Source organism: Lampetra planeri, chromosome 53 (assembly GCF_965212315.1).
Source record: "Lampetra planeri chromosome 53, kcLamPlan1.2.h2, whole genome shotgun sequence".
Lineage (NCBI taxonomy): Eukaryota > Metazoa > Chordata > Hyperoartia > Petromyzontiformes > Petromyzontidae > Lampetra > Lampetra planeri.
The window spans coordinates 8,864,803-8,877,574 of NC_136159.1; the positions used below are offsets into that span (position 1 = coordinate 8,864,803).

A 12,772-nucleotide genomic window follows, 5' to 3' on the forward strand; every position below is an offset into this window, starting at 1 on the left:
GTGTAGAACGGCAAGGTTTTTCAGATATCATCTGCGTGTGGGCCACGTAGCAGAATCGTCGTTTGTCGGCGGGTCACCTGACGTCATACAGCTGTCTCGACGTTCACGATACACGGTTTTAATTACATTTTATTATTAGTGGACATGGATAAGAAATGTTCAGCCTTTTACCAGAATTGACCGGCGGAGAGCCTTGGTGAAAGAACGGAAGTAACAGCAACAAATAAATCCTAACGTTGCAGACACCGAATTAGCAAAAACATTTGGGGAACAGCAACATTAAGGTCACGTGCCACTCATCACTGGCAGCAACTCGTGCGGGGTTCTCTCGTTACGCTGACCCCAGTGGTGAGCGCGCTGGGCAGCTGGCGGAGACGGGGAGGCATGGCTTGCGTCATGCCTCCCCGTCTCCAGTCTCGTGCTCTCCTCTCACGCATCTGGCCTTCATCGCCTACAGCTCTCTATGCTCTTGTTTACCTCTGTCTGCGTCGTCGAGCCCAAATCTCATAAGCGGACCATCGCAGTGGCCTCGCTGGTCACATCCCGCCCACGGGGTTAGGGTCGGCTCAATTTGAGGAGCGCGGTGGCGGTGAGCCTGAGACGACGTGCATTCCCGTGTCACCTCCCGCAGACGACAAGATGGACAACAGAGTGCCCATCCCCAAGGGCTGCCCCAAGTGCAACCTGCACTTCAACATGCTGGACGTGCTCAAGAGGCACATGAAGGTGCGGTGACAGCGCTGTCGTGGCTCACTCACACACTCGCACAAGCACGCATACGTGCACACATACATACACGCAAGTGTGCGTTTGCGCGTGTGTACATGATTGAGCGGTCCATGGGATAGTTTTTGTGCCACCACTCGATGTTGATGTTTATTTTAAGCTAGGCAGGGTTGCTCGTGCTTGGTAATTGGATGGGAGATTGAGAATACCAGGTGTTTTGAGGTTGGGGGGTGTAACGGCCAGGGGATAGCAGTATTGATGCATTTTGATCCCAAATCACGGGAGCCTCCCGAGGCAGGCGGAGGGCATTTTTGCCGTGTTTGCGATTCCATCGTGAGGTGCGGTTTGCTTCATTGCCCGCGTTGGGCTCCGATGAGGGCAATGAGCGGGATGACCCTGCTGTCTTGTCCGCGCCCTGCAGGTGTGCTGCCCGGAGCAGCTGCTGCTCCCCGAGAGGCCCGACGTGCCCGGGATGCAGCTCCCCAAGCCCACCGCGCTCCCGCCCATCAAGTAAGGGGCCCTCGGCTGCATCGCGGACGGCCATGGCTCACAGCATGATGGTGGCTGATAGAATACAGGGCAGTTGTTTCCCCCGTGAGTGCGTGCGTTTGTGTGTGTGTGTTCTTTGTTGTTCGATTCCCGCTCATGGCCAACACCAGTGACGATTATCTGAATCGGTCATGGGCCTTCCCCTAGGTCGACTCAACCTCAAATTAGTTCCTAGTGCGGTATGTAAACATCTCCACTGGGGAGACAAAGGCAGCCGGGCGTGGTGCTGGCCACTCACCCCCTCGTGCTCTGACAGTTTTCATAGGTGCTTGCTAATAACACACACCCCAACAGTCTGTTCAGGCTAGATGGGGCGTCTTTGTTAGAATGTGGGATTGTATGGGTGTGAGTGGTTGTGTGTGCAGAAGTGTAGTGATTAGTGCACTGAAGTACACCACAAGTGACCCAGGTTCAATTGCTACTCACTGTCGCTCACTCGCCATCTCGCTCACTCACACTCTCGCTCATCTGAATCATTTGTGGACCATCCCTCAGTCAACTCGAGGAGATAAAGGCTGTCCGGCGTGGTTCTGGCCACACCACCACCTCGTGTGCCATGTTGGCCTTCATAGCTGCTCGTAAGCAGGACTGGCCCCAAGAGTCTGTTGAATCTGTAGGGGAATCGTCTTTCGCGTGCGTGCAGGCCGGCGCCGCAGAAACTGCTGTTCTCCGAGGGCAGGCTCATCATGCTGGTGGACGACTTTTACTACGGGCGGGCCGAAGGCACCCGCAAACACTTCGATAGCAACATCATCATCACGACGCCCTTCAAGTGCTACAGCTGCGCCAAGGTGCTCAAGAACAACATCCGGTACGTGGGCACCATCGCGGAACTCTGTCTCTGGTAAACGCCCTCATCGCGGTGGCGGTGACTGCGGCGGCGGCGGCGCTGGGAGGTGGGCGTATGGCTGATGGTGGCGGCGGTGGTGATCGGCAGGTTCATGAACCACATGAAGCACCACATGGAGCTGGAGAGGCAGAGCAACGAGAGCTGGGACAGCCACACGAACTGCCAGCACTGCTTTCGCCAGTTCCCCACGCCCTTCCAACTGCAGTGCCACATCGAGAGCGCCCACAGTGCCTGCGACGCCCCCAGTGAGTAACTCGCCCTCTCGCACACTCATCCTCTCGCACCCTCTCACTCTCGCCTTCTCGCTCACTATCGTTCGCTCGCCCTCTTGCTTACTCATCCTTTTCCTCACTCGCCATCCCGCTCACTGGCCCTCTCGCTCACTCACCATCTCGCTCACTCATCCTCTCACTCACTCATCCTCTCACACACTCTCGCTCACTCGCCTTCTCGCTCACTCTCGCACACTCATCCCACTCGCACACTCTTGCTCATTCGCCTTTCTGCTCACTCACCATCGCTCACTCGCCCTCTTGTTCACTCATCCTCTCGCTCACTCATCCTCTCACACACTCTCGCTCACTCACTCACACTATCGCTCACTTGCCTTTTCACTTGCTCGCAATCTTGCTCACTAACCTGCTTGCTCACTCACCCTCTCGCTTACCCGGCTCCTGCTCACTCTCCAGCCTTATTATTTGTTTTGCCTTGTCTCTTTACCACTGCCATGTCTGTTCTTGAAAATGGCCGCAATCGCCAAATCCACGATCCGCAAACTCAAAGGCAAATGGGAAAACCAGTGTTTGGTGAAGGTTCGTGATACGACACCCACCCCTCCTTTTGTTTCGTGTTACCCTATATTAACCCTATATATCAAACCAAACCTGAAACAGGAAGTATGTTTTTATGTAAATATGATTAATATTTTCTAAAGTGTTAAATATAACTCACAAATGTATAGATTGAAAAAAAAGAACGTAGTGTACAGTAATTTACTGTACATGTAAAAGTGAACCTCCAAATAAAGATAAGTTTAATGATGCAGCACTCTTAACTTATGCAAGCCTCTCTGGTAATTTATCTTTCACACTACACTCACTCCCACTTAAGTTTCTTTTCGCGGACCATTGCAAAACAATAACGGCGCTGATAGAGAAAAATCGCGCGGCCAAACCTCACGGCCTCCTCACTTGCCGCTGAGAGAACGTAGCGAACTGGGACCCATGATGGGCTGCACGGGAGACGGGGTGGAAACAAGACGGCGTTGTGTGTTCATTTGCGGCAGCATCGTTGCGAGCGGTGCACTTCCGACGCGTACACGAATCTCACGCTCAACTGCGAATGGCCGAGCCGAGGGCGCACGATCGGCGAACTGTGCTTCGATAAAATTTGTCGCGAATGGTCAAATCCGTGATGGGAAAATCCACAATGGTCAAGGTTTTTGCCAGACTTGATTGGTCACATTGTGACTGCTATGCAGTTGATAAAACTATAAAAAAAAATTACTATTAAGTGTTTTATTTAACCAGGTAAAGCCCACTGAGCTATGGAGCTCTGTTTCAGAAGCGAACTGGCCACAAATGATAGCTTAATGAAGTGGAATATCACATAGAACTTTATAGCAGCCAAATTCTCTGAACGCATGTTTCTAAATGTGGAGGGAAAAACAGGAGGACCCGGAGAAAAATCCACACAATCACGGGGAGAGAGACACTCAAACTACAAATATACAGAATCGAACCCACGACCTCCTGTATACCAGGCGAGGTAGTTAACATCTTGCCGCTGTGGCATCCCATCTTGCCACCGTTGGTAGCATCCTTCATCCCGTTCTGTCCCTTCAGCGCTTGCACTCGCTTTGACCGTCACGCCACGGTAAATGTTCATATCAAATGCACGTTAATCAAAAACCATAGATTATCCTTGGCTCAGGTTGACGCATTTCTGGGGAAGGTGGAAGTCTGAGTGGACGAACCTATGGGTGGGTTTGCGAGCCGTGCTCCATTTGGGATTGTGCCTCTGCCGTCCGCTCCACAGCAAAGTGCAAGATCTGCGAGCTGAACTTTGACCACGAGCAGATGCTGCTGCAGCACATGAAGGAGAACCACAAGCCCGGCGAGATGCCCTACGTGTGCCAGGTGAGGCCGCGCCATCGTCCCACGGAGGGGGCATCGGCGCCAGTAGTGGCCGTGGTGGGGGTAACGTTGACTGTTTTATTGTGGCACAGGTGAAGAACACCGATTGGGAAATGAATGCATGTGTTCGAGGGGGACCTGGTTACACGATACGAACCTGGTTACAGCTGAAGTCATTGTACAGGCACACCTTGCTAAGCGTGACTCCGTAGGACACCGGTTCATTACAGCACTTCTTGTCCTGGATTCATTTTTTTACTCTAAATGAGAACACGCAGCAGCAGCGCTGGTCTGAGGAATGTACCCACCCCCAACATTAGCTCCGCCAATTAGAGCGACGCACGCTCCCGGCTAATCAGGCCCTATTTCTTTCGATTCGTAGTCACGATTGCATTGTGTGAAAAAAAAAGATGTATTTTTATGTAGCCAGATGAAAAGTCACGAGACCAGGGTAGAGTCTCAGGCTCCATTTATAAGAAAGGTCACCAAACAAATTTAAACTGATGTCATCGCTAAAACCACGGAGTCTTGGAGCTCTTCTCTGAGAACGAAACCGGACTGGGAGCACAAAAGCAGTTCCCCCACCGCTGCCTTGTAGTACAGTGGAATTCACTCATCAGTAGAGGACATAATACTGATGTTTTAAATTATTTCTAATTAAGAGAGACACTTTCCCCGCGGTATTATTATTAGCGCTTTCACCGATACCCCAATGAAGCCCTCGTATATTGCTCACGTGATAAAAATAGCGCTGTCGGGAACGCATCGCCACATATATAATGGTATGACGACCCCTTTTGGCACCGATTAGATAAGCGCTCACTTCTCCAGGAACGTATTTTAAGCGCTAAGGGAGGTCTGCCTGGAAAACAATTAATAAGCAACTCTTCAAGGTGTAGGTCGTGCATCAACACCGTCACAACAATACAATGAGATGAGTAGCATCAGGATCATCAGAATCTTTATCTTGAAGAATCCCATGCATCTCATACACAAAGGATTGGGTGTGAAACAGCACCAAGGTTGGTAAGATTTATTTTTTCTTCCATTTATTGCAAGTGGATGTGAATGGAAATTTGAGGTTTGAACTTGATGTCAAGTTAGGACAAGGATGATGAGGTTTTGATGCCAAACATTCTCGCTCGCTTATCCCAGAGAACGGGTCGCGACACAGAGGGGGTTTTTATATGGGGGAGGGAGGGGGGCCTTGAGCAGGAACAGGGAGGAGCTTCATTAAATGATTCATAAAGATATTTAGCAAAACTTTTTTTGTAACCACTTTAAGGATGAAGATAGCCCAATGGTGTTCCCTGCATAGATCAAGGAGAGGAGCTGATTAATTAAAGTTTACAGTGATTAAGCGTTCTGTAGGGGGCATGGAGGGCAAAGCGGAGTGGGACAATGGAACATGTTTAGCGCTGAGGCAACACCAGGTTTATAAATGACATCACGGTCGTCGAAGATGGAGAGCATGGTGGCTCTAGGGATTTCCAGTCGTAGGCAGGGTGGAATGCAAAGTTTATATCTGTGATGGTGGTGGCGGCGGTCGCAATGGTGGCGACGGTGGTAACGGTGGTGGTGACTGGTGGTGATGGTGGTTGTGACGGTGGTGGCGATGACCATGGTGGTGACGGTGCGTGCGGTGACGATGGTGATGATGGTAACGATGGTGATGGTGCGGTGACGATGGTAGCGGTGGTGATGGTGCGTCCGGTGATGGTGCTGATGGTGGTGACGATGCATGTGGTGACGATGTGTCCAGGTGTGCAACTTCCGCTCATCGGTGTACGCCGAGGTCGACTCTCATTTCCGTGCTGAGCACGAGAACACCAAGAGCCTGCTGTGCCCCTTCTGCCTCAAGGTCATCAAGAGTGCCAATGGCTACCTGCAGCACTTCATGCGCCACCAGGTCAGTGCGCCACAGAGATACCTGCCGTGTGCTCTGTCTCTGTGAAGGGGGGGTGAGGGCGTACTGGACTACAGACGGAATCATCGATCAACGATTAGCCCAGAGTCGCGCTGTCTGGTGTATGTATTCTGCTCATAGTCGAACCGACAGCCATGGCAGATTATTGATTCATGGAGGGTTAATCACTCTGTCGATTCATTGGCAAGCGGTCCACGAATTGAGTATTCCCATTGGTTAGTATAGCGTCATGTAAAACGCCCCCCCCCTTTTTTTAAATTAGTTAATATCTGCATGGCCGGTAATTCGCTCGCAGTCCGTTTTTATTGTATTTCAGCACCACGGTTAGGGATGGAGACGAGCGTCAGAGGAGTTGATCGTATACACCAACACGACGCGTCACTGTCGTACCATTTGATCGCTCGCTGTGTAGGCTTTTAGGAGTTTATGTAGGCCCCCGATGGCTTCAATGCTTCAAATGTAACAACAATGTCAATATGTAACGCGGCGCCACCACCGCGCAGCATTTGCTTGATCTCGTGAGAGAGAGAGGATGACTTCAGAGGCCATGAGGATACATCATACAGAAACAGCAACTTGAAACTCGGATCAAAACTATCACGTTGCCATACATAGCAGGCATGACAAAAAAGATATCTAAAATTCTAAACAAACATAAGATCAAAGTCCGATTCAGTACAGTACATACAATCCGTGATCTAATTCCATCTCTGAAAGATGTCATTCCTGACTTACAATACCCTGGAGTCTATAAACTGAGTTGCAGCTGTGGTGATTGTTACATTGGGGAAACGAAACGTCATATCTCTGATCGTGTCTGCGAGCACAAGTCAGGTCTAAGAGTATGAGGAGACATAGACGAGTGGCAAGGCAACAGCAGCCACACGGTGAGGAGCTGGGTACCAACAATTACCCAAACTCTGTGGATCTCTGTATATTAAGGTGTTACAATTAATGAGTGTTTATATGTGGGAGCAAACTGGAGCACCTGGAGAAAACCCGCGCTTGCAAGGTGGCAACCATCTATTCAGGTGGAGTCCACATTTTTTGCTAAGCAGGGTACTGCTCCTCGTCGACGCCCGTCCTTGGGAAGGGAGTTTGACAACATGTATGTGAGATCCACCAACCCTCGCTGCTGCCCAACAGTGCTGGGTTACAGGCGGCCACGTGCAGCGTAGCCCCATCACCGGCTGGCTATAAGGTTCCTGTAGAGCGTTTTATTCCGGAATTTGAGTTTCTGCTTCCCGCTAGTCTGTGGCATTAATTTCCTGAGTGATTTTATCTATTATTATTGGACTCAAGGATCCTTTGATTGCGTAAAATATAGTGGGGAGAAAGTTTGCGCAAAGCCGGCCGGTCCGGCTGGCTTGCTGAGCTAACGCTGCGTGGCCGCCATCGCCGCCGCTGCTGTCACAGAACAAGGGCGTGTTCCGCTGCAGCAAGTGCCGCCTGCAGTTCCTGAGCAAGAAGGACAAAATGGACCACAAGACGAACCACCACAAGACGCACCGCAAGCCCCGCCAGCTCTACGGACTCACGCCAGGAACCAAGGTGAGCCGTGCGGGACGCCACCCCGCGGCACTGACCATGCGTCACTACTCATCCAGCATTGCCCGCCCAGCCGTGTTGTTGGCGCTCGTAGTCGGGAGACGCCAACGAGGACGGCGAAAATTCCACTCATCTCGTTAAACCACGGGAAGAGAGGGGTCAACGTGAAGGTGCCGACCTGCTGTTGCTCATTTGCTCTGCTGCCGGCAGACGGGCCTTCACCACGGCCAACTACTGCAGGGCACGGTGAGATGTTAACTCCCTCGCCTGGTATACAGGAGGTCGTGGTCAGTCACTTCAATGAGATATAATTTGTGACCAGGTCACTTCTGAAAAAGAGCTATATAGCTCAGTGGGCCTTACTTGGTAAACTAAAAATAGTTTAGATTTGCTCTGCTCTTCTCCATTTTTTTTGTTTAATCATTATAATGCGCAGCGGCCGCTGCACAGGAGTCGCTCGCTCTCGAAGAGAGAGGATGACTGCGGCGTGAGGAGGAACCCCACAAATGGGTTGGAAGGCAGCTACAAGATATCCCGGTGCCGACAACTGCCCAAGTTCTGCGGTCCTCTGTATATTAAGGTGTTATCGGCTAATTGAATAATTGTTGACATTTGGGAGGAAACCGGAGCACCCGGAGAAAGCTGACGCCTGCGAGGGGAAAAGCTGTTGATGCCCACGGGAAGAGAGCTTCACAACGTCTCTGCGTGATCCACCAACTCTCGCTGCTGCCTCCTGAGTGCTGGATTGCAGGCCACGAGCAGAGCCACCACCACAGATGCTGTTGTTGGCCACAAAAAAATTGGAACTGCTGAAAACGTTAGGTGCCGTGGTCTCATGCACCCAACGACTCTACCTCGCTCCATGTTAGATGCCCATGCCAATTATGCGATTGCACATCCTAATCTAATTAAAAGCATAGTCACGCAGACACTACGCCTCCTACCCATAGCTGTCCCACCACATAACAAATACAAGTGTAGTTTTACTAATCCTATCAGCCTTACGACCTCCCTCCTGGGGGGTGAATGCATCATCATTTCAGCAGCGCTGATGGTGAGCGCCAGCTATAACACTGGAGCTGGCTCGACTCACAGTGCCTCACCAGCAGGCAGGCTTGCTTACAAACAACCGATGCTGGTGAAACTAGCACCACGACCCGTCTCTACCAACCTTGTGTGTGGCGCACACTGACCTGGTGCACAACCTGTGCTGGGAGAGACCGACAAGCCCACACTACCGCCTCGATTGCAGCCATTAGGCTCCAAGCTGCGGCCCCTTCATGACCCCTCTACCACCCTCCCCATTTGCTGCCCCCTTGCCCGTACGTCCATGCAGGTGACGATCCGTGCGTCGCTCACCACCGAGCTGCTGGCCTCGGCCAATGAGAGCATGGGCCCGGGCAGCTCCTCGGGCCTGCTGCTGTCTCCCCGCGCCACAGACGGGGCCTACGGGGGGCAGCAGCAACAGCAGCAGCAGCAGGCGCTCGTACGCAGTGTGCCCGCCGCGAGGCCTACCAGCAGCTTCAGTGGCAGGTGGGGGGGGAGAGCAAAAACACGGGTCTGGGATTTCTCGTGTGTGTGTGTGCGTGCATGCGCGTGGGTGTACGAGTGCGTGTGTGTGCCAGTTCGTGCGTGTGCAAGTAAGCCTCTTCGCTCTTGTAAATGGGATGGTGTAAACAATGGGAGTGGGCCTGCCACTTACTTTCAACTTGCCGGAACACCTCCTCCGTTAGCCAGGGTTTCTGGGGAGGTCTGGACTTTGTACCCAATGCAGCCATAGCAGTTGCATGAGTCGCTGTCTTGCAACTCACCCATTTTCTCTCGGCGTCAGGAGGAGGGGGGGCAATGCCAGCCACCGGTTGCAAGTGATGATGAGATTCTCCCTTGTAACCTTCATCAGATCAATGAGACCAGGCCATTGAGGGTTTGATTGGGGTCCTTGATGGATGATTGCCACCACAGTGAAAGTATGATAGGCATATCTTACAGATGACAAACGATAGTCATTCGGGAGATCAGCTCTACCGTAAGGTCCTGGTGTCAAGGACGTGGACCCGTGTTAGCTTTTCTGTAACTATGTAGTCCATCAGATGTTCTTGCTTGACCTCCGTGTGCATCCATGATTGGTGTTGTGTGAATGTGCCTATACCGGAACAGCGTGTTGGTGATTACAAGTCCATGGGCTGCACCGATGTCTAGCAGCCTCCTACCAACTGTTATTGAGCTGATCTGGCCCATGGCTTCCAATCACTCCAGACCAGGTTCTCCACATCATGAACCACTCAGGCATTAAAGTCACTCAGGGACAGGAGGTCATAGAAGGAATCCCTACACTGATGTTCATCTTATGCGAGGGTGGAAGTCACTGCCACTACCATCCCTCTCTTCCCGTTGATAGGGAGGCGAGCCCACAATAACCTGGGACTCGTAGCTTCCCACACCTTGCCTCCATGCTCCCACACCCCCTTCATTATTTTGTTCAAAAGGAGTGCCACTCTTTTTTGTTTGGTAGTTTATTGCCCCGATTGGAGAACTGTCCACCCCTCATGGTGACTGGAGCCAGAACTAGCTCACTGGACCTCCTGTATACCACAGAGGTCCAAGCGGCATCGGTTCAACTCCCGACAAGAGTCGAAGCCTCTTTTCCGCAGTGATCATTCGGACACTGTACCTGGCCAACCTCAGTGTTTTCCTGGTGTTTCTTGAAAAACCCCGAGGGGAGGAGTAAAGTCTGGGTCCGCCAGTTGGGGTTTTGCCCGGAGGCATCATAGACGCCCCTCCTCACTGGGGTCACCAGCACAAGCTTAAATTGAACTATTGGTATAAGTTAGTGCTAAGTGAAGTGGTTACCAGCCCTTTGCACACACTCATCTGGACAGCCTTCAATTGGAGATTCGGAGAGCCGTGCGATGCTGAAAGCATAGACAGTGGCTTCGATTTACTGAAGAAATGGAAGCTGCCACAGTAGTAACAAAGCATTCTTTAAGACCATCAAAAAGTAGCTTGCAGCGCAACACACTTATCTTTGACCCCCAAGAATAGGTTTGCAGGTTTTCTGAGCATTTCTATGATGTCTTGGGGGAGGGGAAACCCGTAAACTCAAAACATTATCAAAGGGCACGGTGGGATTAACCCTCTTCTTCTTGGTTCTTTCGGTAAAGTCACGTAGAAGGGAAGTAATACAATAATAAAAATAAAACATAATAAAATGAAATAATTCTCACGACGTTTCGGCTACAACGCAAGCAGCCGTCTTCAGGTGAAGAATGAGACACTACCAAGCTAGGAGCTTATATATAAACTGGGTTGGAGGTGGAAGAGCGCCTTCACAAAAAGAATGTGCATATGAAGAGGAATTTAGCATATTCATGGCAAATGCGTAGGAGGTGGGCGGGGGGGGTTTCAAAGTCATATTATGCCCATGCATTATGCAGGATCAGCAGCACCAAGGGGGGGTGCAGGGAGTAGCATTAACAAAGGAAAGGAATGTTAATGATATGTAGCTGCAGTTACTAAACAACCACGTAGAAAACTAAAGTATAAACTACATAAAAAACTAAAGTATAAGCTGCATAGCACCATCAGTATACTTCCTATACTCTACAATAAGCTGAGTTACTAACAGCAAGTAATACATTACAATTCTACGTCGTAAAAATTATATAATATGCTTCCATCTAAACTTTATTCTCTTACATCACACGAGCATATACCGTACTATATACTGCCATAGATAAACCCAACATTAAATTATATACTGTATTACTATAAACCACCCTATACCTTATACATTTCAACATAACACTCTGTATTATTCTACCCACCCTAATGTGTATCGAAATGGTTTATTACGTCCTTCCAATGATTGCTAAGCCAGAATCCATCTTCTCGGTTAAAATTGTCTCTGTGTTTGTATATGTGGATCGCCTCATGAACGAATCTCTCATGATAGCCAGATGGCTTGCAGAGAACCTCTGTCTTGGAGAAGTCAATGTCATGTGAGCCCACTGAGTTGTAACAGTGATCTGCCACGGCTGAGGTGTTTGTCCTACCGTGTTTCAGGTCAGCTTTATATTCACAGATGCGGTCCGAGACATGTCGTTTGGTTTCCCCAATGTAACTGCTACCACAGAGGCAACTTAGTTTGTAGACACCAGGGTACTGTATGTCTGGAACCACATCTTTTACAGACGGTACCCGATCACGGATTTTATGTACTGTGTTGAATCGGACCTGGATCTTGTGTTTAATCAGGATTTTGGAGATCTTTTTTGTGACCCCAGCAATGTAGGGTAAGGTGATGGTCTTGAAAGGCTCCTCAACAGGATCCTTCTTGATGGTTGGAGTGATGGCTTTGCGGATTGTGTAGCCACTCCTTCTAAGTGGTTCTTTTTGTTAAGGCGCTCTTCCACCTCCAACCCAGTTTATATATAAGCTCCTAGCTTGGTAGTGTCTCATTCTTCACCTGAAGACGGCTGCTTGCGTTGTAGCCGAAACGTCGTGAGAATTATTTCATTTTATTATGTTTTATTTTTATTATTTTATTACTTCCCTTCTACGTGACTTTACCGAAAGAACCAAGAAGATGAATCCCTGCAGTCACGAAAGCTTTAAATCGGGATTAACCCTGTTGGTGCTGCTGTGCTTCAAATATTGGAGGAAGTAGCCACTCCTTCTAAGTGGTTGGATCATGTGCCATCTTTTGAGGAAGTATGAAGGGCGATCTGGAGCTTGAAACCAGGTAAAGCGCCGGAGAGAGATTACCTCCCAAGCGAACTGCTTAGGGGGGGTGGCATTTGTGTGCAGACTTCCTTACATGACATCATCACAACCGTCCGGTCCACAGGATGTATTCTGCAAGATTGGAAGGATATTCTGGTGGTCCCTTTCTTTAAGAAGGGGGACCACACAGATTTTAACAACTACAGGGGCATCTCTCTCTTCAGTGTGTCGATAAAGGTCCTGGCAAGGATTATTCAGTATCGCCTTGCCAGGCAAGCTGAGGAGAGGCTTGCGGAGCCCCGATTTGGTCTCGGA

General features: G+C 50.2%; 1 protein-coding gene across 3 annotated transcripts in view; it reads left to right on the forward strand.

Annotated features, from left to right (window-relative positions):
- Positions 1–12,772, forward strand: part of LOC144734930 (uncharacterized) — a 36,133-nt gene that overhangs the window by 7,948 nt on the left and 15,413 nt on the right. For all 3 annotated transcript variants that reach the window (XM_078617391.1, XM_078617393.1, XM_078617392.1), the window contains 8 exons: positions 632–726; positions 1,148–1,236; positions 1,919–2,086; positions 2,213–2,370; positions 4,163–4,263; positions 6,023–6,169; positions 7,604–7,738; positions 9,072–9,268. In XM_078617391.1, the coding sequence (XP_078473517.1) occupies positions 632–726; positions 1,148–1,236; positions 1,919–2,086; positions 2,213–2,370; positions 4,163–4,263; positions 6,023–6,169; positions 7,604–7,738; positions 9,072–9,268 (1,090 nt within the window). The remainder of the gene's footprint in view (positions 1–631; positions 727–1,147; positions 1,237–1,918; positions 2,087–2,212; positions 2,371–4,162; positions 4,264–6,022; positions 6,170–7,603; positions 7,739–9,071; positions 9,269–12,772) is intronic.